Source organism: Notamacropus eugenii, chromosome 2, assembly GCF_028372415.1.
Source record: "Notamacropus eugenii isolate mMacEug1 chromosome 2, mMacEug1.pri_v2, whole genome shotgun sequence".
NCBI lineage: Eukaryota > Metazoa > Chordata > Mammalia > Diprotodontia > Macropodidae > Notamacropus > Notamacropus eugenii.
Window position 1 is genome coordinate 23,220,075 of NC_092873.1, and position 27,987 is coordinate 23,248,061.

General features: G+C 42.0%; 1 protein-coding gene across 10 annotated transcripts in view; it reads right to left on the reverse strand.

Moving 5' to 3' along the window:
• The window catches only part of SHANK2 (SH3 and multiple ankyrin repeat domains 2), a 709,321-nt gene that overhangs the window by 549,910 nt on the left and 131,424 nt on the right, over positions 1 to 27,987 (reverse strand). For all 10 annotated transcript variants that reach the window (XM_072639430.1, XM_072639427.1, XM_072639424.1 and 7 more), the window contains one exon: positions 26,732 to 26,809. In XM_072639430.1, coding sequence (XP_072495531.1) covers positions 26,732 to 26,809 — 78 coding nt within the window. The remainder of the gene's footprint in view (positions 1 to 26,731; positions 26,810 to 27,987) is intronic.

The window sequence follows — 27,987 nt, forward strand, 5'->3', positions numbered from 1 at the left end:
CAAGCAGGACATGAGATAGGAGATAAGACCAGGATGTGACCAGCCTGAAAAGTGAAAAGAAGACAATAACCTTTGCCCCTTCCACCCCTCAAAGATTTCTTCTGCCTACTGGTGGAGTGGGGAAATGATACAGATACAAATGGTACCCTAAGAGTTGAGTTACTTTTTACTACTTTATAAAGCCCCTAGTTTATTCTGTAACCTGAAGGCACCCTAGAGTCCTTTCTTCCTCATCTTGAACCTGTACCAAGAGATTGCTGTTATCTCCCTTATCCTGTATTCCCTGGGTTCTTTAATTTTCAAACTGTATCTTCCTGCCATGGCCTTAAATCCTTAAACCATAAAGAATTCGCTCTGTGTCCTTCATTCTATGTCATCCTGTCCTGTCTTTATTCGTTAACTTCCATACAAACCTCTAAATCTACAACATCCTTGGGAGACTTCTGTATAAGCATTAACTCCCCCAAATATCACGGTCTCTCTTAGCTTTCTTGCCAAGGAGGCCCAGGTGCTTTTTCAAGTAAAATAAAAACCTCTCCTTAGCTAAAAGAAAAGGTCTAAGTGAATTCTTTCACACTTGAACCAGCTCTCCCAACTCTAAACCTAAACATCCTCTCATTCTTGTTTCTTCACAAACTCTTCTATTCACAGATCTGATAGGTCACTTTTACCATGTTTCTCTAATTGTTTTCAGTGCTGTGACCTTTTATATCCAGGTCAAATATCCACTTGGAACTTAGTATAAGTTGGAAGATATTTGACCTTTTCCTAGTAGTTTTGAAAAATCAAATATCAAAAATGAGTCCTTCCCCTCAGTAACTGGGCTTTTTGTATTTCTCAAGAATCAGCTCCTGGATTCTTTAGCCTCTGTAAACTGTGAGCTAATTTGTCCCATTGGGAGCTCTCTCTCCCCTCTCCTCTGCCCCACCTCTGTCTCTCTCTCTCTCTCTCTCTCTCTCTCTCTCTCTCTCTCTCTCTCTCTCTCTCTCTCACACACACACACACACACACACACACACACACACACACACACAGCCAATTGTTTTGAGAATTACAGCTTTGTGGCTTAGCTTGAGATCTGTACCTCAGGGGTCTGGTCTCATTGCTTTCTATGGATGAGACCATGATTCCTGGAAATAGAAGGAGGGGAGGGAGTAGCACCTACTGTGTGACAAGCCCTGTGCTAAGCATAAGACTGCTCTTTGAAGACTCTGACACCACCAAGGCCTGGCTCTGGAGCCAGACAGCCTCAGGTCACTTCAAGTTGTAATAGTTTTTTTCTAGATGTTAATCCTTAATCCAAAGCTTTGCAACCACCAGTTTCATCCCTTGGGATCAAGACAAAAAAGGCAGATCTCTATCCCCCATAACAGCTGCTCACCTACAAGAGAGCTGAGAACCACCCCCTTCCCCAAAAATCTTCTCTGTTTCAAGGTAAACACCAAGTCATGAGGGTTGGCATGGATGTGCAAAGGCTTCAGCCCTCACCTCTCCAGCTCTTCAATGTCCTTACTAACTGTAGCCCCTAGAACCAAACATGGTCCCTCACCCTGGCTTGTCCTGGTCCCTCTGCTCAGTCCTAGACACTCAGCAGCTCATAATACTGCCTCATTTTGCATTAGCTTGCCTGGAGATCATGAGCCATGAAATAGAAGATTTTGAAAATTCATATTTGAAGATAATATATTTCAAAGTTGACTAGTTTCATAGGATTATAGATTTCAAATCAGAAGGGACTTTGCTACCATTGAGTCTGACTTCCCAGTTATATAGATGAGGTGATGAGGCTCAGAGATGTTACATGACTTGCCCATGGTCATGCTGCTCTAAAGTATCCAAGGCAGATGAATATGGGTCCTCCCAACTCCAAGTACAGAGTTCTAACCACTAGGCCATACTGCCTCTAACAGAATTTCTAGATGCTCTCTGAAGTCCTTTCCAAGGTTGATGATCCAAGATCTTAATATAATCATTTTCAACAGTTTTCCTTTTTAGATGGAATTATTAGCTTTAGTGACATTTTAAGTAAGATGTCATTAACTAAAAAGCATAAAATTTTGTGTGGGAAGAACCCTTAGAGATCATCGAGCCTAACCCCTTTGTTTGATGGAGGAGGAAACTGAGGCCAGAGAGGAGAGGTGATTCCCAAGATTATAGGACATCAGACCTGAAAGGACTTCTGGGTCATCAATCACTTTTACAGAGGAAACTCAAACCCAAAGATGGGGGAGGCGGGGCTTGCATGATCACAAGATTGAGAACTAGAAGGTACCTCTATAATCATCTAAGCAAACTCATGTCTTACAAGTTGGAAAACTGAGGTCCCAGAAATAAAATGAATTTGTAAAGGATTATACCTGGGCTTGACCTTAGACATCAGTAGGTCCACTAATCTTCTTTTACAAAAGAAAAGTCTGAGGCCCAGGAGATTAAGGGATTTGCCCAAAGCCTCATAGCTAGCAGCAAAGTCAAGATGGAACCAGGTCTTCCAGCTCCATACCTGTAGGTTCCTGCCTGTATCCCAAGCTGCTTCCTCTAGTGCAACTCTCAGACACCTAAGGCCTCCATGTTCCTTTTCACCTTGATGAGTGGGAACTGAGAAGGGGACCAGGCCCCTCAGTCACTCCTGCCCAGATTTCTGCATCCTTCCCAGGAGTTCATTTCTGACCTGGCAGGTACTCCCTGCTTCCTGCAAAATGGTAGGTGACTACTTCAAACATTAAATATCTTTCTTTCTTCTTTCCTGAAGGGGCTTTACTCGATGCAGTTAAAAGCTGCTTATGGCTAGAGTGTAAAGGAGATACCTGCCAAAGCTAAGTACAATGGATTTCAGGGATCGATGTATGCTTGTGGGGAGAAACATTCAGCCCTGATAACTGAAGCTGGAAAGTCTCCTTGGAGGGGAAAAAATGTTCTAAAACTTGGAATGCTTTTTATGTAATAGTAAAGCCACAACTTGAAAGCTCAACTCAATGGCCTAACCACAGATGCACAACTTGGGCTTTGCACTGGGGAAACATAAGCTAGGCCTAACCTTTCCCCTGCCCCAGCAGCCTCCAGAGCAGCTGAGGAGAAACAGCCTCTTCTTCATCCAGAGGTATGGCCCCAGAGAACTCTTAGCTAGAAAAGTGGAACAGAGGCTCTCAGGGCACAGCTAGTTATTTCTCTTGCTAGTAAAATATTTACAGTAACCAAGGGAGAAAGAGCCCTTATATAATATCAGAGAAAGCATAAAAGTTTACTGTAGGAAAAAAAAAGTACCTGAGAAGTGCTGGTTTCAGATGGGCCAGATTTACTGCTCCCTACCTCAGTGTACCCTTCAATCACATTTAAAGTTTGCCTTTGAAGGTCACAGCATGCTTACAGACACTCCAATACTTTCATTGAAAATCTGGACAAGGAAGAAAGGTGGATGGATCTCTGTGGAGAGATCATCTTGGCGAGTCTAGCACTAAAAGTGAATATTGGGATTGTACTGGAAACTGACAGGGCAACAACCAAGATTTCTGTGCCCAGCTCTCAGATTTGCTGAAATTCCCTTGACAAAGCTGAATCCTGCTGATGGCCAGAGCTGCTGTCCTTGGTGCTTATGGCCACGATGTTGCTGAAGGAAAGAGACCATTTTCAAAATGATTTTGCTTTTCTTGAGCTAAAGAAGATTCCCCCAGAACTATGAGGATCCATAGCAACCAATTTCCAATACAGAGAAAAGGAGAAAGAGAAAATAAATGACTAGGTCCCAAACCAGAAAGTAGCCTATGGCAAGGACAAGAATAGACCTCAGGGGATCTGAGGGGTGGGAAGGAAAGAAAAAGAGAAGGCAATAATAATTGATCAGGTACCTACTGTGTGTTAGGCACCATGTTAAGTGCTTTACAAATATTATCTCATCTAACCTGAGACAACTGACCACTTTACTAGGCATGCATTAAAAGGGACTATTCTTGTCAACCACAGCCATGATCAACAATCAATCATTGCCAGGAACCACAACTAACCACAACAAATGAATATTCTCCACCTCTGGACTAACTGGAATGAAAAGCTCTCCAAATATAGAAAGCTGCAGTCTCTATAGAAATTGACATATAGTTTATTCCCATCACCCAAGCTCCTACTGGAATTGTCTCAAAGATGCTTCTAGTGAGCAAGGAGGAAAGTATAATCATTCTCAACATTTTTATTTAATTACAAAATAGTGGTCATTGCATCCACCCGCAAAAGAGTCTACAGAAAACTAAGCACAAAAGAAAAGAAGGACAGTGATTTCTCCAGAGCCTCTTCCATCTGTACTCCACTGAGAATGAGGCAAATGAGATTAATAGTGATAATAGCTGGGATTTATATAACTCTGGCAGGTGTACAAAGCACTGGGACCTTCTTTATTTCATTTAAGCTTTACAACAACCTATGAATTAATGTTATGACTCATATTTTACAGGTATAGAGACTGAGATACAAAACCGACACTTTCTCAGAGTCATATAGTTAGCAAGTGTTCATGGCAGGATATGAAGCCAAGTCTTCCTGACTCCAAGTCTAGGACTCTGTATACTATGCCTTGTTCAAGGACAGATTAAATTATCCACCGTCTGAGGTTACAGATTTTGAGCTTAAATAGACTCTAGAATTAATTTCCTTTGATTCAGAAATTGGGTGTTCCTTAACTTCTCAGGTCTAAGGAAGTTATTCTGGACAAGTGATGTTAAAGTAACAGTTTTAAAAAGCCATCAAAAACCTAGGGACCCCAGCTTCTGGGATAAGAACTCACTGTTTGACAAAAACTGCTGGGAAAACTAGAAAATGGTGTGGCAGAAACTGGGCATAAGGGTGGAACCAAGATGGGGGAGTAGCAGCATGAACTTTCTAGAGCATTGCCCCCAAATCCAGCCAAATACCTTTAAAAATGGCTTTAAACAAATTCTGGAGCTGTAGAACCCACAGAATGATGGAGTGAAGCAAATCTCCAGCCTAAGACAGCCTAGAAGGTTGCCAGGAAGTGTCTATTGTGCCACGTTGGCAGCAGAGCACAGTCCAGTGTGGGCCACGAGTGCACAGAGGGGACCTGAGAAGGCCTTGGGGAGACTGAATCTCTCACACCTGTGGTGGTTTCCAGAATTCATGACCCCAAAACACTGATAATAAAGTGGAAGGTCAGTGGGAAAAGCCTATGGGACCAGTGCAGTAGAGTGGAGAGGTCTGGCCCCAGCCTCAGGGTGACTGAGGGGGAAGGAGGTAGAGGAACCCACTGCAGCCACTGCTTCTGGAACTCTGGGCCCTCAGATTGTGGGGAGATCAAGTGGCTGACAGTACACCCCCCACCCCAACTGGAAGTAGAGAACTACCTTGACAAAGAGCTCAGAAGTCAAGTAAATGGCTGAGGAAATGAACCAGCAAAAGAATCAGACTACAGAATCTTACTTTGGTAACAAGGAAGACCAGAGCATGCAAACAGAAGAAAACAAAGTCAAAGCTCCTCCATCCAAAGCCTCCAAGAAAAATATGAATTGGTCTCAGGTCATGGAAGAACTCAAAAAGAATTTTGAAAATCAAGTAAGAGAAGTACAGCAAAAATTGGGAAGAGAAATGAGAGTGATGCAAGAAAATCATGAAAAATGAGTCAACAGCTTACTAAAAGAGACCCAAAAATGCTGAAGAAAATAACACTTCAAAAAATAGACTAACCCAAATCACTAAAGAGATCCAAAAAGCCAGTGAGGAGAAGATGCCCTAAAGAGCAGAACTGGCCAGATGGAAAAGGAGGTCCCAGAGTTCCCTGGTCAAGAAGGAAATATTGCAAGCAGCTAGAAAGAAACAATTCAAGTATTGAGGAAATACAATCAGGATAACACAGGATCTGGCAACTTCTACATTAAGGGATCACTTGGAATATGATATTCCAGAAGTCAAAGGAGCTAAGATTAAAATCAAGAGTCACCTACCCAGCAAAACTGAGCATGATACTTCAGGGGGGAAAATGGTCATTCAATGAAATGAGGACTTTTAAGCATTCTTGATGAAAAGACCAGAGCTGAATAGAAAATTTGATTTTCAAAAATAATAATCAAGAGAAGTATGAAAAGGTAAACAGGAAAGAGAAATCATAAGGGACTTACTAAAGTTGAACTGCTTATATTCCTACATGGAAAGATAATATTTATAACTCTTGAGACTTTTCTCAGTATTTGAGTAGTTGGAAGGATCATACACATATAGACAGAGGGCATGTGTGCATTCATCCTTCGTTGCTGAAGAAGAATATGCCATCAGAGAAATGATGACATGACTTGCACTTGACTTTGTTTTGAGTGAGGGAGGGCTGTGCAGGTCACCAGCCTCACTTCTCCTCCAGAGCCATCTGAATCCAGTGACCAGATATTCATCAGGATGACTGGAGATGACCCAGGATGAGGTAATTGGGATTAAATGACTTGCCCAAGGTCACACAGCTAGTGAGTGTCAAGTGTCTGAGGTGAGATTTCAACTCAGGTCCTCCTGACTCCTGCACCGGTGCCCTATCCACTGCACCATCTAGCTGCCCAGACAGAGGGCATAGGGTGAGTTGAATACGAAGGGATGATACCTAAAAAAATAAAATTAAGGGATGAGAGAGAAATATATTGGGAGGAGGAAGGGAGAAATGAAATGGGGTAAATTATCTCTTATAAAAGAGGCAAGAAAAAGCTTTTTCAATAGAGGGGAAAATGGGGGAGGTGAGAGGGGGAAAGTGAAGCTTACTCTTATCACATTTGACTTAAGAAGGGAATAATATGCACACTCAATTTGGTATGAAAATCTATCTTACACTAGAGGAAAGTAGGGGGGAAGGGATAAATGGGGTGTGGGGGTGATAGAAGGGAGGGCAAATGGGAGGAGGGGGCAATTAGAAGTAAACACTTTTGGGGAGGGACAAGGTCAAAAGAGAGAATAGAATAAATGGGGGGCAGGATAGAATGGAAGGAAATATGGTTAGTCTTTCACAACATGACTTTTATGGAAGTCTTTTGCATAACTATACATGTACAACCTATATTGAATTGCTTGCCTTCTCAGTGGGGTGAGAGGAAGGAAAAGAAGTTGGAACTCAAAGTTTTAAAAAGGAACATTAAAAATTGTTTTTACATTCAACTGAGAAACAAGAAATACAGGTAATGGGGTACAGAGAAGATGGGGATAAGGGAAGGGATGGGTATGATAGAAGGGAGGGAAGATAAGGGGAAGGGGTAATCAGAATGCACCTTGTCTTGGGGTGAAGGGAGGGGAGAGATGGGGAGAAAATTTGGAACTCAAAATCTTGTGGAAATGAATGTTGAAAATTAAAAATAAATAAATTTTAAGAAACTGGGCATAGATCAATGCCTGACACCGTATACCAGAATAAAGTCCAAAAGGGTACATGATCTAGGTATTAAAGCTGATATTATAAACAAATTAGGGGAACAAGAAATACTTTGTCAGATTTATGGAGAATGGAGGAATTTATGACCAAACAAGACATAGAGAACCTTATGAAATTCAAAACAGATAATTTTGATTACTTTAAATTGAAAAGTTTTTGCACAAACAAAGTCAATGCAATCAAGATTAGGAGGGAATCAGAGAACTGGGAAAGAATTTTTACAACCAATGTCTGATAAAGGCCCCATTTCTAAAATAGAGAACTGAGTCACACTGACAGGAATACAAGTCATTCCCCAATTGACAAATAGTCAAAGGACATGAACAGGCAGTTTTCAGAGAGGAAATTAAAGCTATCTACAGTCATATGAAAAAATGCTCTAAATCACTATTGATTAGAGAGATGCAAATCAAAATAACTCTGAGATACCCCATCACACCTATCAGATTGGCCAACATGACAAAACAGGAAGATGATAAATGTTGGAGAAGATGTGGGAGAGTTGGGAATACTAATTGGTGGAGCTGTGAGCTGATCTAACCATTCTGAACAAAAATTTGGAACTATGCCCAAAGGGCTATAACAATGAACACACCTTTTGACCCAGCAATATCGCTTCTACGGACTGTATCCCAAAGAGAACATGAAAATGGGAGAAGGACCCACATGTATAAAAATATTTATAACAGCACTCTTTGTGGTGGCTAAGAACTGGAAATCAAGTGAATGCCCATCAGTTGGGGAATGGCTGAGTAACGTAGTATGTGAGTGGAATGAAATACTATTGTGCTATAAGAAATGATGAGCAGGAATATTTCAGAAAAAACCTGGAAAGACTTACATGAACTGATGCTGAGTAGAGTGAGCAGAACCAGAAGAACACTTACGGACAGAACTAGCCACAGTGTGCAAAGATTGTTTTTGATAGACTTAGTCCTCCACAGCAAGGCAAGGACCTAAAACATTTCCAAAGGACTCATGGTGGAAAATGCCATCCACATTCAGAGAAAGAACTATGGAGTCAGAATGCTGAATGAAGCAGATTATTTTCTCTCTTGTTATGTTCAGTTTTGTTTAGTTTTACTCATACTTTCTCCCATTCATTTTCCTTCTTCTATGCAACATGACTAATGTGAAAATGTGTTTAATAAGAATGTATGTGTAGAGCCCATATAAGTTTGCATGCCATCTTGGGGAGGGAGAGAAAATTTAAAACTTATGGAAGTGATTATTGAAAATTGAAAACAAATAAATGAATTTGAAAGAAAAGCCATCAAAAAGTTTCCATTATCTCTCTATCATCTCTTTCTCCCTCTCCCCCATCTCACCTTTTTATCTGAAATCTCATAGCTGGTCAACTTAATGCTGCATAATTTTCAACATAGTACTGGTCCTTCTTCAGAGAACAAAAGGAAAATATGACTAATACATATGGCTTTAGTAAGTTCCTTGAGAACAGAGGTTGCTTCCTACTCTCCCTTTGTATCTACAGCCCCTGGCACAGTTCTGCCACTTAGTAAATGACTACTGATTTGAATACAAAACCCTTTAAAAATAGCTGATTTAAGTCTTTCAATACTTCTATGATACATTTTCTTCAGACACAGTCACCCTCACTTTCAAAATGGATAAATTAAACTCCAAAGAGGTCAGTACGCTGCCCATGGTCACATAGTTGCTATAGGTCATCAACAGGACCAGACTTCATATCTCTCAACTCCCAGTCCCACATTTTATCCACTACATTATCCCACCCCTTATCATTGAAACATCACACTTGACCTGCAGAGCTCAAAGATTCCAGACTGGGTTATTCACAGAAAGATTCATAGAACTGTCACTAAAATCTGTATGATAGATCAGAGATCTGTCAAGTAACTAGGCGGTACAATGGGTAGTGTCTGGAAGGTCTTAATTGGACAATCCCTAGTTGTGTGACCCCAGACAAGGTATTTAACCTCTGTCTCCCTCAGTTTTCTCATCTGTAAATAGGATACAATAGTATCTACCACCCAGGGTTGTTGTGAAGGTGAAATAAATCAATATTTGAAAAGTGCTTTGCAAACTTTAAAGCGCTATATAAGTACTGTCATGATTGTGTCTTCATCTTCATCATCACCATCATCATCATCATCATCTTTCAAACATCCCAACACTCAGAACAAATTAACCTTATCCAAGAGGCCATCAAAAACAGGCAGGGATACCTTGTCAAAAATAATGTTAACTCAAGGGAAGCTGGTCTTGGTTTCCATAAAGACAGACTTCTTGCTAAGGGTAGAAGGTGGTTTGATTCATTCTATTCAATTCTAGCATTTGTCCTCTACTCTTGTCACCAATGAAGTCAAGAACCATTTTCCTAACCATGACAGCTCTCCTGAAGAGGAATGAGTTGTTTCCAGTGAAATTACTTTCACACTGAATGGACAACATTAAGCAAGGCTGTATGGGATGTCAACTTGTCAGGGATGCCATAGAGGGGATCCTGATTCAGATTAGTACTTGACTAAAGATTTCTGAAGTTCTTTCCTCCTCTGAGGTTCTGTGTCTCTGACAAAGTTCAATGAAAGCTCCATAGAGCATTCACACTCCAGAGCTGGCCATCAATGTCACCCCTACCTGCTGTACCACTCCCATGTGACATTAAAGAATGCTAGAGAAGGCACATCTCTGCCACCAGCACACTACTGATGAGATGTCCAGGAACAGGCATGGATAGAGGAATAGGACAACCCCATAAAGAACAACTCCAGCCCCTAGATGGAGATGGGTGACCCCTCTAGCTTTTTAGTTACAACACATCTCTAAGAAATGGTACAGTGGACTGTAAGTCAGGACACCAGAATGTGTGTTCAACATGACAACTAGTTGGCAGAACATAAAATCACAGATTTTGAGACAATTTTTGTTTTCTTCAGTCATGTCCCACTCTTAGTGACCACATTTGGGATTTTCTTGACAATGAAACTGGAATGGTTTGCCATTTTCTTCTCCAGCCCATTTTACAAATGAGGAAACTAAGGCAGACAGGGTTAAGGAACTTGCCCAGGACCATCGAGTTAATAAGTGTCTGAGGCTAGATTTGAACTCAGGAAGATAAGTCTTCCTTACTCCAGGCCAAGCACTTTGTTAACAATACCACCTAGCTGCCCTAGAGCTGGTTTAGATGTCATCAAGTTCAACCTCTCATTTTATAAATGAGGAAAAGGAGGGTCAGATAAGTGACCTGCTCATGTCACGCAGATAGTGATAGAAATCCTCATATTAGAATGCCAATAGTTTAGCCTTGTTTAATACCTTATGATTGCTAACTTATTTTTACCTTTTAATATTTTTCTTGACTCCCATGCTTATACTTCAAAGTTTCTAAGTAGCTCTGGTCTTTTCTTCAGAAATATTTGGGAAATTCTCTATTTCATTAAAGTTCTATTTTTTCCCTTGTAGAATTGTACTCAGTTTTGCAGAGTAAGATATTCTTTGTTATAAGCCTATATCTTCTGCCTCCTAGAACACTACATTCCAAGCTCCCTATTCCTTTATAACAGTGGCTGCCAAATCTTGTTCATTCCTGATTGTGGCTCCTTGATACCTGAGTTCTTTCTGACCACTTGCAGAATTTTTTTTCTCTGACCTGGAAGCTCTAGATTTTAACTAAAATTTTCCTGGGAGTTTTCTTTTGGGTGTTTTAGGAGGTGACTGGTGGAGTATTCCTATTTTTATTTTGCTCTCTGGTTCAAAGAAACTTGGCCAGTTTTTCCAAGATAAGTCTAGGCTTTATTCTTCCCCATGGATTTAAGGTAGTCCAATGATTGTTAAATTATTTCTCAATCTTTATTAATTCAGTTGTTTTTTTGCAATGAGATACCTCTCATAGAAGTAGATTTTGGATCATCTTGGTTAACAAACCAACTATGGATGAAATCAGCATCTCTAGATAATCCCTGCTTTTAGTAATAAATGGTATATGTTTCAAAGGTTAATGGTATTAGAGAAAATTTCAAAGTTCCAACCAGATTTTATCTGGAGCTTTTTAACTTCTAAAGGCTAACCCTTAATGAAGCTAACCCTTCATTCTGGCAGTCAGCAAATGGCCTACCTGAAGAGTTCAGGCAAATCTAATTAAAAGCTTTTCTGGCAAACTCTGACTTTCACTGGATTCTTTCATGCAGAAACCCAGGAAAGTTTTGGTAACTATGGGGATAAACACCACCCAAGAGGGGTTCAAGAACTTGCATTTCTACAAACTCAGCCTTCCTAGGAGATAGGCACTCAAGCTGGTGTCTCTGTCCAAGCTGACCATTTCCACAGGGAGATCACAAAACATCATTCTTTGCTGGACTAATGCTGGAAGAATTTACCCTAAGACAGAAGAGGAATACAATAACTAAAGGAAAGGCAATCGGAGCTTCCTCCTGGTCACTCTAGAAAAAACCATCCTTTCACTCCAAACTACATTTTTCCTGTTTCTTCTGCCTCTGCATCAACACCTCCTCCTCTGCCAGATGAGCAGGACCCCTGGCTAGCTAGTCCATAGTTACCGTGCTGATGGTTCTTGAATCCTGCTGACCAGCACAACAACAGCATCTTCAGGTATTGGTGTTGTGAATCAAAGCTCCAGAGGCTTCCTCAAAACCCAGAAGTCAGTTCCTCTAAGGCACTCTACTCGGAGCCACTGAATCCTAGGGGAGTGGTGATGGGGGCTGCTGAGGCTGCTATCCCTACACACACCAGCCCACGTCAGTTGAGCAGACACACAAAGAGCTCTCCAACCACTTGGGCTTAGTGTCTGATTCTTCCACAGATGATTCAGGGGGCCATCTGTGGCCAGCTAGAGGCAGGCAAGATGCTGCCAAAAATAGCTGGTACATGTTGGCTCAGGAACCAGTTTTAGCCTCTTCCTGGGCAAACTGTGGGCAGGGGCTGACATCACCTAGGACAGGAGGCATTCCTTCCCTCTCTAATCTGCAACACCTGAAATCCAGGACTGCCATGACTCCTTCAGCCTTCCTATGACCATGATCTTGGTCCATCATTTGCTTGTCAGTATTAATAATAAGAAAAACTTAAGACTCTATAGTACTTTAAGGCCTGCTAAGCACTTTCCTCTTAACTCCATGAGGTAAACATTCAGTTGAAATGATTTCTTGAGCTCCCTTTACTGCAAAAGTCATTGAAGGTAAAAACAGCTTAAATTTGGAGCCAGGAGGGCTAGAATTCAAATCCCCCACTGACACTGTCAAGTTCTCATGGCCTCAGCTTCCTCATCTGGAGAATGAGGGAGTTGGATTAGCTGACCTTTGGGATTCCTTCTGACTCAAGGATCTTCAATGGGGTGATTGTTATCTCTGACACTCACTCATTGTGGCACTGTAAGCAAATCAGCTGGCCTTTCAGGACACCCTGTGTGATGAGCTACTGTCCTTGATGAACTATGAGTTGCCTTGAGTTCTCACCTAAAGGAAACGGATCCTTTCTGAATTGATAGATGATCCTCTAAAAATCAAATCACCCTTAGATGCCCAATAGCCAATGGAGAACTAAGGTAAAAGTAAATTAGAAAATAATTTAAAAGGGGAGTGAATGTAACACAGAGGTGAGCCCTCACTCATCCAACACCAACTCGGACCCTTTAGAAGACTATACAAAGAAGAGACACCATCCTTGAGTTACCAAACCAAATGCAGAAGAATCATTCAGGGCTACGTCACTTTCAGTAAATGCTACAGGATTGTGCCATCTTGTGAGATGCTCATGAATGTCCTCTCTGCAGCTCATGCACCACCCTCAGTGGGTGCTGAATCACAATTCTTGGCTGCCATTGCCTGGTGGTTCAACCTTCCCAAGATTCCCTCTACAACAATCCCAACAATCATACCTAGTGAGAAAGAGGAACTTCACCTCATGGGAATGAGGTCAATGAAACAAACCCATTCCATTTTGGAGTAGTATTCAATATTAGGTAATTAGGCAGAGCCAAAATCTGATTCTCTGGAATTCCCCCTTGTTTTTCAGGTGCCCCTTCCTCCAGAAAGTCCTCCTTGATTTTCTTCCTCCAAATATCTTCTATTTAACTTATCTGCATACATGTTCTTACGCAATGACCTCCTTCTGAGCCCTCTTTGTGGTATAGGTGGACATGAAAGGAGACAGCTCACTGTCACCCCAGTGGATTGACTACTGGACCTAGAATCAGGAAGAACTGAATTTGAATCTGCCCTCAACTACTTACTAGCTATGTAACCCTCTTGTGTCACTTAATCTCTAAGTTTCCTCATCTGTAAAATAGGCATAATAAAAGCATGTACCTCCCAGGTATCCTTACATGTTGTCAGGATTAAATGAAAGAATATTTATAAAGAGCCTTGCAAACCTTAAAAAATGCTAAGTAAATGCCAGTAATTATCATTATTGTACTTATAGGGCCTTGAAGGCCATCACAGTGGATTGGGAGGTTGGTCAAGAGGTCAGACCTGACAGGTTTCAAAAGCCAACTGAGCCTGTCCTGTGGCATCAGCCTATGGTCATCTCACTAATTACCCCTTTGGCAACAAATCCTTTGGCCATAGTGAGCAATGAAACAAAGGAGAAAAAAATAGTTCTGAGTCCTGGGTCTTTTTTTCCAGGACTGTATTACATACACTGACAGAAGAGAGAAAATGATGCATGGATGGGTAGCTATTTACACCAGTGGAGGGAGTTCCCACATTGAAATCATGGATCTTTCATAGTTTCCAAAAAAATCCCCTCAGAAGAAGGTAAGATCCCAGAGGGGAGAGACTCTTTCATGTTTCTATTTGTACCTCGATGCCAGACACATGGCAAGCACTTATTTGCCCAGTGTCTGGAAAGCAATTCAATCTATTTGCTCCTAGCCCTATTCCCTGAGGTCCACCAGTGGATCTCATACTCTGGAGAATTCTGACCAAAAACAGAGCAAACTCTTTATCTTGGGGTACAATTTAATGGAGTAAAGCCTAACTTTGGACACAGACTAAACATGGAAGGTAGTGTGGACCGATGGAAATCTGGCGGGAGCCCCTAGGTCTGGCTCCAAGTCATGTTACTTCATGTAATTCACTAAGCCCTTTTGCTCCTCTGGACCTCAGTTTCCCCATCTGCCAGTGAGCAGTGGGGCTAGGTGACCTCTTAATTCCTTTTCAGTTCTATCTTAGCTATCCTAGGGCCTGCTGTGGTAGTACACTGCATTATCCTCTGACAGTGCCCCTAAAATCTTTCCTCTCTGAAGTCATACTGTCTAATTTTAGCAGGAACTGTTTTAGGGCCCAGTACAACAGACTCAAATCAAGGCTGGTTTGAGACCTGGTGAATCATCAATTTCTGATTTATTTTTGCTAAATTTCCATGGAAAAGAGAGAGAGGCTTCCTTAACAACAAAGATCTGAGTTTCCTGATGTCCTGGAGACAAGACTCCTCAGAAGCCATCCTCCTTCCCTCTTGGAGAAGTAGGAGGAGAGAAAGGAAGATCCCAGAGGCTTCCAAAAGTTTCTATCTTTTGCCTTGAAGTAAATGCATCAGCTCTGACTGTGGAGGATCCCACCCCAACCTAAAGAAGAATCACCAGTTTTCCCCTGGCTCTATCCCAATGGCTAAGGGACCATTCAAAGGAACTGGGGACATTTATTTTTAAATTGAAAAGATGAGTAGGAGCCCTCACAGTCCTCAATTATTTCAGGAATTTGTGTAAAATGGAATTATGCTTGCCCTGCCTGGCCTCAGAGGTCCGAAACTAGGACAAATGGGAGCTCCAGAGAAATAGATTAGAGCTCAAAAGAAGGATGCCTTCCTTAAAACAAAGAGAAAGAGCTGCCTCTGAAGGTAGTGAGCTCCCCATCACTGATGGTCTTCAAACAGAGGTTAGATGAACGTCTGCTAAGGATGCAACCATTACGATTCGTGAGTTGGACTAGATGACCCCAAGCAGGATGGAGGCTCTATAGTTAGAAGGGATCTCAGGGAGAAACCTCTCCTGATTCTTCTGTTCTAAAGCTGAGGTTTTCTAGTTCAATCTAGCTCCCTCAATTTAGAGGGAGAAACTGGGGCCCGGGAAGTCACGTGACTTGCTTCAAAGCTGCAGGCAGAACCAGAACTCAGATCATCTGACTTTAAATCTTGAATTAAATCTTGAATTTAAATCTTTAAAATCATTCTGCCAGGAGTGAGGAAAAATCAAGTCAAAGCTGGGAAATTATCCCGGTTATTTGACAATGTCTAACTTCCACTTTGGACCCTCTCGGGGTCACTAGGGGGCACCACAGTGCAGAGCACTGAGGCTGGAATCCTGAGCTCCTATGGATGGCTTAATATGTTTCCTTTCTGGGTGACCCTGGGCAAGTCACTGAAAACCTCTCTGAGCCTCAGATTCTCTTCTGCAAGGACAGGTGACCTGGAAGTTTCCTCTTAGCTTTATTTGAGCTGAGAAGTTTTCAGATCTTCCTGGAGAATTTGCAAAAGAGTATACAAAAAAAAAAAGATTTATGCAAATGACTCTAAGAAGCTGGGAATCACTCCCTCAATCTAGCGCTTCTACATTTAATTAATCAGAGCAAGGATTTAATGCATGCATGTGTGTACGTATACATATATTGCGCACATGTACAGAAATGTTAAAAGTAAGTCTTTTCTTCTAGGGGTAAACTCTAATTTCCAAGCAGCCCCAGATGCAGAGACAGTTTTAAAGACCCCTCCAGGGGTCAATTAGCATATGCAAATGTTTATCTAAGCAGCTGCCTCTGCAGACAACTCCTTGAATAATGCATATGGAAATTCTGCTGAGGCCCCACAAAGAATGCTGGGGCCTCCCTCTAGGCTGCATTCCTGAAATGAGCGCAGGCTCACTAGTGAACCAGGAGTCCAAGGCCCCAGGCAGATGGGAGCTGAGCACTGAGCTGGAAACCCAGCTTGGCTGCTTTCTACCTCTGCCCACCCTAGGCACATCACTTCACTTGGCTGGCCTCAGTCTCCTCATCTGTATAATTCGAATGACCTCTAGCTGTGAAGCTCCTTTCTTGAGCATGACTTTCTTGACTTAGTTGCCTTATCTTCTCCAGGGTAAGCACCCCTTGGTTGTTGTATCTGACTCTTGGTGATCCCATCTGGGGTTTTCTTGGCAAAGATACTATAGCTGTTTGCCATTTCCTCCTCCAGTTCCTTTTACAGATGAATAAACTGAAGGAAACAGGGTTAAATGACATGCCCACGATCTCACAGCTAGTAGGTGTCTCAGGCTAGGTTTGAACTCAGGTCTTCCTGATTCCAGGGCTGGTGCTCTAACCACTATACCATCTAGCTGCCCCTTAAGCATCCCAAGTTTCTCCAGCTGCTCTTAATAGGGCACAAAGTCAAGGCCTTTCTCAGTAATGGTTACCCTTCCCAGGATGCTTTCTGATTTGCCAAAGTCCTTGTAAATAGTAAGAAGGAAAAGAACATTCAAATTGCACTTTACAGTTTGCAAAGCACTTTACAAATGTTTTCTGATTTAATCCTCACAACAGTTCTGAGAGATACTGTTGTGATGCCCATCTGACAGATGAGGAAACTGAGGCTCGGAGAAGTCCATAAAGTTAGGAAGCCACGAAGGCAGTAGTTAAAACCCTCCCTGGCTGCCCAGGGAATCTGATGCAGGCTGGCTGTCAATTCAGGTTTGGTTTGAAATGCTCTAGATACTCTTCTGCCCATTGTATCACACAGGGGAGGACCTGTCATTCTCACTTTAATGCTACTGATAAATTATTTCTGGTTTGCTGATTCATAACATCACTGTGGTCAGAGCAGGCCTATGAGTCAGAAAGAGGGAGATACAAACTCTGCTTTGGTCAAAGGTTGGCTGCATCACCCTGGAGACCACAAATCCTAGTTCTGACACTCAGGCCTCAGTTTCCTTATCTGCTAAATGCAAGAGTTGAATTAGAAGACCTCTAAGATCCCTCCCTTCCAGCGCTTAGTCTGTATCTATAACCCTTTAAAGCTCACACTGAGGAGAACAAGGAGGTTTTAAGTATAGTATCCCTGTGTCTTCCCTCCCTTACTCTCCTTTCTCATTTTAGCATCTCCCTGTCCTCTGCCATCCTGCAATTCCCTGGTCTCCTGCTTCAGGATCCATCCTGGTTTTGAGAAGAGCACGAGCCTGGGATATATCCAGCAAAAGCCTCTCCATCTACAAGCCTACAAGGAAGGCAGAGACATCTCTATTCAGCTTGGGAAACATCTTCAGGAAGCCCAGAGGAAATGCCAGGGGGAACCTGGAGACTGTAGGTCTTAAAATAGACCATTTCCCCAATATCCAGGTAGGAACCAGGTGCCGGAGAGCCACAAAGAAAACTCTCCCTGATGACCAAGCTCAGACCTGCCCATCAGGTAGAGCAAAGGGTGTGTCCCAGGGCCAGCTCCCCTTACTATGCCAGCACCACAGTGACACTCAAGTCTTGCCAAATGATCCCATCAGTTCCATAGTCACCTCCCCTGGAAGTGGGAATGGGGGTGCTGGAAGGCTCTAAATCCTTGTAGAAACAGGATCTCCTCTGATGAGCCACCAGGGAACAAGGGAGGGGCTGCCTGGAAGCTGAGTTTGGAGAAGAGTGCCTATCTTCCTGCTGTGGAATTCTCATCATCTTCGACCACTGGTGGGACTGGAAACCAAGCATGTGCTTAGATGGAGGCAGGGAGGCAGAGGCAAGAGAGCTCTGGGCAGCAAAAGCTCTTCCTAGACCTCCAAGCTCTTCAGCACACAGCTGGCATGGATCCAGCCCAGTTTATCTGCTGTCTGCTCCTACTGGACTGACGGCTCTTTGAGGGCAGGAATCATGCTTGGTATTGTGCCTGGCATATAAGCACTTAATGAGAAATGGTTCCCTGACTGACTGGCCTGAATGCAAATCCTGCCATATCTTGTGACCATAGGCCTCAGTTTGCTCATCTGCCAAATGGATAGATTTACCTCCCAAGGTTGCTGAAAGCCCTTCCCAAATGATAAGCTTTATGGCCAAGGAAGTTCTTATTATCTGCAGATATCCCCAGTCTTTGGGGATGAAGAAGCCAGGCTGAGTTGCGTCTTGGCCATCTCTTTTCCCCTGCCCAGCACAATTCCCACATTCAGGTGTTGTGGGCTCCCCCCTCAACCTCCTGCTGCTGCTTGTTTCCAAGGGAGCATGTTGGGGCCTCTGGAGGTCCAGATGGGCAGCACAGCCCCACTGACTATTCTTTCTAGCTATTTACCTTTACATGATTCATTTCATGGCATGGGGGGGGGGGGCAGCCAATCATGAATGAACAATGAAATCAGGGGCTGCTTCACATACTGGTCCCCGCAATGAGAATCTGTTCTATTTGAAATAACTCAGAGCACAGCAGAGAGGGGTAGCCTGGAACCAGCTCCTGGGCATGTGTGGCAGTTATTATGGGTGCACAGTCAGCCCCGATGCCCTTCTGCTGATAGCATGAATAATGTTCCAGGGTGCAAAATGCTATTAATTCAAGGTACTTTGCATAATTTCCTTACAGTACTATCGGCAGCATCTAATTGCATGTTGTTAGCGGAACAGAGACAGATGGTAGGGCCTGAATTCCTGTGCAGCTCCTGGATAGCGAGGGCGTTGCAAACTTTCTGTGTCTCACCCCTGCCTGGAGTGGGGCCAGCCCTGGGACACAGATCAGGAATGGGGTAGGCATGACTGCCAGCAAGGCACTGGAATCTGTCCAGCAGGAGAGGAAGTCTCAGCCCCGACCAAATGCAACTACACTCAAGCACCTACTATGTGTCTGGTGATATGCTGGGTTCTGAATATTCAAATACAGACCAAAACCAAAACTGAGTAGTAATAAGGAAAGCACCAGGCCCTCCCTCAAACAACTTCCATTCTTCCTGAGAGAAAGAGCATCTATGCAGCTAAATACATATCACATACATACAAAGGAAAGACAAGTACAGGAGTGGAGATGAAAGAGAGCCAGGAAAGACCTCCTAGAAATGGTGGAACTTGAGCTAAGCCTTGAAAGAAGTAAGGGCTTCCAAGACATGGAGGTAAGGAGGGAAGGCATCCCTGGCAGGGGCTCAGGCTGTGCAAAGAAAAGGAAGATAAAATATTCTGTGTAGGGCATAAAAGCAAGAAGGACACTTTGGCTGGAGGACCAAGTGTGGGCATGGTGGGCACTAATCATAAACCTAGGCTGGAGTCAACCTGGAAAGGGCCTTAAATGCCAAGCAGAGGAAGGTACACGGGATCCTAGAGGGAAGAAGAAGCCACTTACACTTCTTGTCAGAGAGTACGTTGGGAAAATCCCTTTGGTAGCTGGGTAGAGGGCTAAAAGGCAGGAAGACTAACTAGAAGAGGTTGTTGTTCAGTCACATCTGACTCTCCCCAGCCCCGTGGACCATGGCATGCCAGTGCTGGCCAAGATAAGGTCCCCAAGAGGCCTCCTGGAAAAGACTATGATGGGTAAGACGGGTAGAGGGCCTGAACAGGGGTGACTGTTGGGTGTGTGTGGAGAGGTGGGGATGCAGACAAGAGACAAGGAGGCCAGTGAAGGTGATTCTATGTGGCTATGTCGTTGTCACTCAGTCATTCATGTCCTGACTTCATGGACCACAGCATGCCAGGCCCTTCCATCCTCCACTGTCCAAGTCTGTCCAAGCTCATGTTCATTGTTTCCTTGACATTCTCCATCCATCTTATTCTCTGCCATCCCCTTCTCCTTTTACCTTTAATCTTTCCAACATCAGGGTCTTTTCCAGTGAGTCCCATTTTTTCAATATGTGGCCAAAGTATTTAAACTTTAGCTTCGGCATGTGGCCTTCCAGTGAATAGCCTGAATTAATTTAAGTATTGACTGTTTGACTTCCTTGCTGTCCAAGGGACTCTCAAAAGTCTAATTCAGTACCACAATTCAAAAGCATTGATTCTCTGGCATTCAACTTTTTTTATGTCTAACTCTCACAGTCATACAATGCTACTGGAAAAACCACATAGCTTTGACTATATGGTCAGCAAGGTGATGTCTCTGCTTTTTAGTCTCTTGCCCAGATTTTCCAGAGTTTTCCTTCCAAGGAGCAAGCATCTTTTAACGTCATGCCTGCAGTCTCTATCTCCAGTGATCTTTGAGCCCGAGAATATAAAACCTAACACTGCTTCCATTTCTTCTCCCTCTATTTGCCAAGAAGTGTGAGAATCATCTGCAGAGAGATGATAATTAAATCCATGGAAGCTGATGAGATTACTAAATGAAGTAATATAGAGGGAGAAGAGAAGAGGGTCCAGGACAGAGCCCTGAAGGATGTCTATGGTTAGACATTGTGATCTAGAGGAGACTGGAAAGTGTAGAACCAAGAGGAGGGGAGGGAGGGAGAAAGAAAGGGAGAGAGGTAGAGAAAGAGAGAAAGACAGAGACAGAGAGAGAGAACAAGGTTTCAGAGAAGTCAAGGAGAATGAGAATTACGGAAAAAACCACTGGATTTGTCAACTAAAAGTTCAATGGTAACTTTAGAGAGAGTAGTTTCAGTGGAATGATGGGGTTGGAAGCCAGAATGTAGAGTTAAGAAGAGAAGGCGAGAAGTAGAAATAGAAGCAAGGAATGTAGGTGACCTTTTCAAGTAGTTGGCCACAAAAGGGAAGAAAAATCTCAGACAAATGCTAAGAGGGATGGTTGGATCAAGTGAGGGTCAAAATCATTCAATTCCAGTTGGTCTCTCTGTCTGCTGTGGCATTCTCTCTCTGTCTCTCTCTGTCTCTCTGTCTCTGTCTCTCTTTCTCTCTGTCTCTCTCTCTCATATTATTACCATTACATTATTATGGCCATCAATTAAACTGGACAGGAAGCAGATAGAGAGCAGGTTTTGGTGCCAGGAAGTCTTGGGTTCAGGTCCCTACCAGTTGTGGGACCCTAAGATGTCACTTCCCCCCTCTCAGGGTCCGAGGCAGGTCTGTAAGTCTTCAGCATACTGAGGAGGGGCCCATGTACCTTGGCAGAGGGAGTGTCCTCACTCAGGGTTTCCTGACACTAATGAAATTATAGGTCTGTTTGTTTTTTGTTTTAGTTTTTTTCAGGCACCTGCTGCATGTTTGGTAGGCACAGGGTTAAACACCGGAGATACAAAGTTAAAAAAGGAAAGCACAATGCCTGTCCTCAAGGAGGATGGCATGCTAATAGAGTTTCTTTTCTTCTTTGCAATGAAAGCAGTTTTTGCTCCCAAAGCCAGCTTGCTTTCTGGGAAGAAACTTTCATCCCCCTATCATTATAATGAATAAGCACCTCAGATACAATGATCAAACATGAAATGATTAAATAGTAACATTTGGAAACCCAAAGCCATTTCTAAAAGAAAGCTGTTAGTCACACAATTTAGAAAGGTGTCTAACTCAATTTGCAACTAAAAAACCGGAACTGGAGGGAAAAACCAGCTCACACTCTCTGCCAGGACTCTCCTGAGATGGGGAAAGAAGGTGGTGTTGGACAGGGAAAACTGCAATGCTCAGTCAAAGAGACCAAGCACCAAGGTGGATGACATTAGGTTGACATCTGGCCAAACCAAAACTCTATCCTGGAGGTCTAATCTAACTCAGAAAGTCAGGTCCCAACCTTTTGAAATGTGTACAGTACCACATTGTGTGGGGGCAAAGAACAGAAAGGAAAATGCGCACGCACCAATGGAAGAAGGGCTAGACACAGTGCAGGATGGGAAAACAATGGTCTCCTCTTGTGCTCTAAGCAATACAGAGATGAGGAAGACTGAGAAACATGGGAAGACTTAAGGAACTGATACAGAATCAAGAAAGCAGAACCAGGGGAAGCAATAGCCATGAGTTCAATAAGGCAAATGGAAGCAACACTAAGAGATAGTTGAGGTCTGATTATGAATGAACAATCTGAGACTCCAAGGACAGATCTCAGAAACACAAATCAAATTTTTCTTTTTCTCAGGACAGAGGTGAGGGACAAACGGGGCTGGAAGGCACAAGCTGGGTCATTTTGCCAATAGGTTTTTGCTTAATTCTTCTGTTGTTATAACAGAAGGAGGCTGAAAGGGGAGAGGCAGATTTTATCACAGAATGACTAAGGTAGAAAAAAACAAACAAAAAAGCAACAAGAAAACAATTTTTAAAAATCTACCTGGCCTTGCCAAATATATTAGTCTTTGAATGAGGGTAGAAGACAGTGAGTGGATGAGTTTCTATGCCTGAAGTCAGGGAACCTTGGGTTCAAATCCCACCTCAGATGTGCACTAGCTATGTGACCCTGGTAAAGTCAATTAATCTCTCCCTAACTCAGTTTCCTAATCTATAAAATGGGGATGGTTACAGTACTATACCACAGCATTGTAAATATCAAAGAAGTCAACAAATCTAAAGATCTTTGTAAACCTTGAATGGTAGCTATTAGATTACTATTGCTAGTAATAATAGTATAATAATATAATTAACATAGTATATATGTATAATAATATAATAACAGCTAGACTGTTATTCCATAGCACTTTAAGATTTACGAAGTGCTTTACATATGTTAACTCACTTGATACAGCATTCCTGAGAGGCAGGCACTACTAGCTCCATTGCACCAAAGGGGAAACTGAGGTAGAGAATGGTTAAGTGACCATATGCTCAGGACCATAGAGTCTTCTTTATGCTCAAAGGCAGGAGGCCCAGGCAGCATGCTTAAACATCTGCCAAATTGAATTTCTCTCAATCTTTATTACTTCTCCCAAGCCATGCTCTGAGATGAGCCTAAGGTGAGCTGAATGGGAATATTGCTCAGGTTACTTAGCTTAATGGGACAGAGGGCAGTGCAAATGGGCCCATGTGGAGTCTATTGGCACCTTTTAGAGGAAGCGAGGCATTCCAATACTATGCAGACTATTTGGGAAAATAGACAAAGAAGGACTCCTACCAAATTCTTTTTATGATACAAATAAGGTACCGATACCTAAACTGGGAAGAGCCAAAACAGAGAAAGGAAATTATAGACCAATTTCCCTAATGAATATAGATGCAAAAATTTTAAATAAAATGTTATCAAAAAGATTATAGCAACTTATCATAAGAATAATACTCTTTTATCAGATGAGATTTATACCAGGAATACATGACTTGCTCAATAATAGGAAAACTATCAGCATGATTGATCGTATCAACAACAAAATTAACAGAAACCATATGATTTTCTCAATAGATTCGGGAAAAGCTTTTGACAAAATACAGCACCCATTCCTCTTAAAAACACTAGAATGCACAGGAATAAATGGAGTTTTCCTTAAAATGATAAGCAGTATCTACCTAAAACCATCAGCAAGCATTATATGTAATGGGGATAAACTAGAAGCATTTCCAAAGGATGTCCATTATTACCACTGTTATTCAATATGATACTAGACACATTAGTTTTAGCAATAAGAAAAGAAAAATAAATTGAAGTAGTTAGAATAGGAAAAGAAGAAACTAAGCTAACACTCTTTGCAGATGGAATTAGAATAGGCAAAGATGAAACTAAGCTATCACTCTTTTCAGATGATATGATGAGATACTTAGAGTAACAAAGAGAATCAAGTAAAAAACTTCTTGAAATAATAAGCAAAGTTGCAGCATATAAAACAAACCTACATAAATCATCATCATTTCTATATATTACTAACAAAAAACAAAAAAAAGAGACAGAAAGGGAAATCTCATTTAAAGTTACTGTAGACATTGTAAAATATTTGGGAGTCTACCTGCCAAAACAAACCCAGGAACTATATGAACACAATTACAAAACTCATTTCACACAAATAAAGTGAGATCTAAATAATTGGAAAAAACACTAGTAGCTCATGGGTAGGCTGAGTTCATATAATAAAAATGACAATTCTATCTAAATTAATTTACATATTCAGTGTCATACCAATTCAACTACCAAAAAAATTATTTTATAGAGCTAGAAAAAATAATATCAAAATTCATCTGGAAGAAGAAAAGGTCCAGAATATCAAGGGAATTAATGAAAAGAGATGCTAGGGAAGATGTTCTAGCCATTCCAGATCTTAAATTGTATTATAAAGCAGCAATCATCAAAACCACTTGGTACTGGCTAAGAAATAGAGGGTTAGCTCAGTGGAATAGGTTAGGTACACAAGACATAGCAATCAGTGACTATAGGAATCTACTGTTTGATAAAGCCAAGGACTCTGGCTTCTGGGATAAGACAGCACTATTTGACAAAAAAAAAGCAGGGAAAACTAGAAAACAGTATGGCAGAAACTGGCATAGACCAATATCTTACATCATATATAAAAATGAAGTCAAAATGGATATATAATTTAGATATAAAGGCTGATAGGATAAGCAAATTAGGAGAGGAATGAAGAGTTTAGATTTGTCAGATTTATGGATAGTGGAAGCATTTATAACCAAATTTATGACCAATTTATGGCCAAACGAGAGACAGAAAACATTATGAAGTGCAAAATGGATAATTTTAATTATATTAAACTGAAAAGCTTTTGCACAAATAAAGCCAATGCAACCAAGATTTGGAGGTAAGCAGAAAATTGGGAAAGAATTTTTACAACCAGTGTTTCTAAAATATATAGAGAACTGAGTCAAGTTTATAAGAATGCAAATCTTTCCCCAATTGATAAATGGTCAAAGGATGTTAATAGGCAGTTTACAGAGGAAGAAATTAAAGTTATCTATAGTCATATGAAAAAAATGCTCTAAATCACTATTGATTAGAGAAATGCAAATCAAAACACTCTTTAGGTATCATATTACACCTATCAGATTGGCTAACATGGCAAAGCAGGAAAATGATAAATGCTGAAGAAGATATGGGAAAATTGGAACACGAATTTATTTTTGGAGGAGTTATGAACTGATCCAACCCTTCTAGAGAGCAATTTGGAACTATGTACAAACATCTATGAAAATGTGCATACCCTTTGATATCCCAGTAGTACCACTTATATGGCTGTATCTCAAAGAGATCTAAAAATGGGAAAAGGACCCACATGTACCAAAATATTTATAGCAGCTCTTTGTGGTGGCCAAAAACTGGAAATCAAGGGGATGCCCATCAATTGGGGAATGGCTGGACAAGCTGTGGTATCCGAATGTAATGAAATACTATTGCACTATAAAAAATGATGAGCAAGCAGAATTCAGAAAATCCTGGAAAGATTTATATGAACTGATGCTGAGTGAAGTGAGCAGAACCAGAACCCTGTACACAGTAACAACCATACTGTACAATGACTGACTTTGGTAGACTTAGCTATTTTCAGCAATGCAAGGACCTAAAACAACTCGAAAAAAACTCATGATGGAAAATGTGGTCTATATCTAGAGAAAGAAATATGGAGTCTGAATGCAAGATTGAAGCATACCATTTGCTCTCTTTTTTTGTTTAACTTAGTTTTGTTTTTTATTTCTCATGTTTCTTCTCATTCCTTCTTCTACACAACATGACTGATGAGAAAGTATGTTTAATAAATGCTGGGGATGGAAGCTCAATTCCAGGTGGACAGTCTCGGGCGGGTAAAGGTGGGAACTTCTAAATCTTAGAGTTCTCACGAGACCCCCCAGGAAACGACTGGGAATTGAGGTGAACCGAGCTATCTCATGTATTTCCGCCTCTTCCCGTGAGAAACGTGATGGGAGAGAGTTCTCCCTGCCCTCGAGATTGTCCCGGATCTGGGCACACTATTGTTATCTAACAGCACGGTATTCAGATGCAAACTATGCTGCTGGAGAGTTTAAGTAGGATCAGGAAAGCCTGAAAGCTCTCTTGGCGGGAGGGGCGCGGAGCGGACAGGACAACAAGGCTCCGCTTTTCCTCTCTCCTCTCTCCCCTCCCCCTCTCTCCCCGCTTATACTTCTACTTCCAATCTCTTATTGTAAGATCTTTGCCTCCTTGGGAGATTCTTCACTCCCTCCTAAGGAAGAATTCCCCTGCACTTGTAACTAGACCCTGAAATAAAGCTCAACCCTTGTTCGACTCTGGAATGTCCTTTCTCTCATACGAGCATCCGGTTTGGCCAACCGAAGACCTCCGATAGAGGTAAGGGAAGACTCGGGTAGCCCTCAGGCCTCTAGGCCTGGCAAATAAGAATATATAGGTAGAGCCTACATTGGATGGCATGCCTTCTTAGGGAGGGTGAAGGGGAGGAAGCAGAGAAAATTTGGGAAATGAATGTTGAACACTAAAAATAAATAAATTTATAAAAAAAAAAAAAAAAGAAGAAGAAGGGAGAGAGCTGTCGCTCCTCACCACTGGCTGCACTCAGATACAATGGTCAGGACTGGATGTCTATGCAAAAGACTGAAGCCCTTGCTTGTCAGAACTGCTTACCTGGAATGGTGTCTGGCTGTTGTAATTCTTCAATTCCTTGTTGCCCCCACGGAACAGCAAGACTCGAGCACAGCTGTCCTGTGGAGAAAGAGAAGAAGCACACTTATCAATGTTCATCTGCAAGGAATTCTCCCAATGACAAGGAAGATGTTTGCCCAACGAATAATAATAAGTAATACTCATAATGACAGGTAGCATTTGTATGGAATTTAAGAGTTGTGAAGGTTTTTCTAAATATCTCACTGGACGCTCACAATTACTCTGTCATGTACATGCTTTTGATATACCCATTTTACAGATTGAGGAAACTGTGGCAGAGAGAGGTGATGGGACTTGCCCAGGGTCACATCAGTGTCTGAGGCTTGTTGTGAACTTTCCAACTTAAGGTCCATTACTCTATCCACTGAGCCACCTAGCTGCCAGAGAATGTAAAGGATACAAGCAACCTTCATTTCTAGCCATTACAGGCTGAGATAATAGTTTAAGGACAGCACCAGCCAATGTTTCCCAAGGCTGGTAGTGAATGCTTAAGCTTCCCAACCTTGTGGGAGTCACATCTGTGACCCCATCCAATTTCAATGTATATGAACACATGGATCTGAAGCACAAAAGGATAAAATGTCACTCCCTGCCATGTATGACCAGAAAAGAAGCAGGGATGGTCATATGATGAGAGCATGGAAGGCCAATGAACTCAGGAAGGCCTCTGGCATATGGAGTAGACCCTGGAGAGGACATGGACAAGAATCCCACAGGATGAGACTGCTGGGATGAGTGGAAGGATTAACTACACTGATGAAATTACAGATATGATGCCATCAGCCAGTGGTGCCCAGACCATGAAACTTGGGGGCCATTGAATCCTAATGTGCCTCCACTACCATATGTGACCCTGAGCATGCTGTTTAAACCTCCCTGGCCTCAGTTTATTCATCTGTAAAATGAAGGGGGTTAAATTAGAGTCTTTTGAGGTTCCTTTTAGGTCTATATCCAGGATACTTCAACTGAATTCAATTTAGCACTAGTACTTATTAAGTAAGTACTTATAATGTTCCCAACATTCTCCTCTATAGAAGAATGGGATGGGGGTGGGGGAAGGTCATGAAATTTATTTTTTACTGTGTTTTAAATAATGCTTGTTCTCACCATAAGGGAAGAAGGAGGCATCCCATCACACACACACACACACACACACACACACACACACACACACACACACACAGAGTTAGCACCATGCAAGGCAACAGCATCAAGGT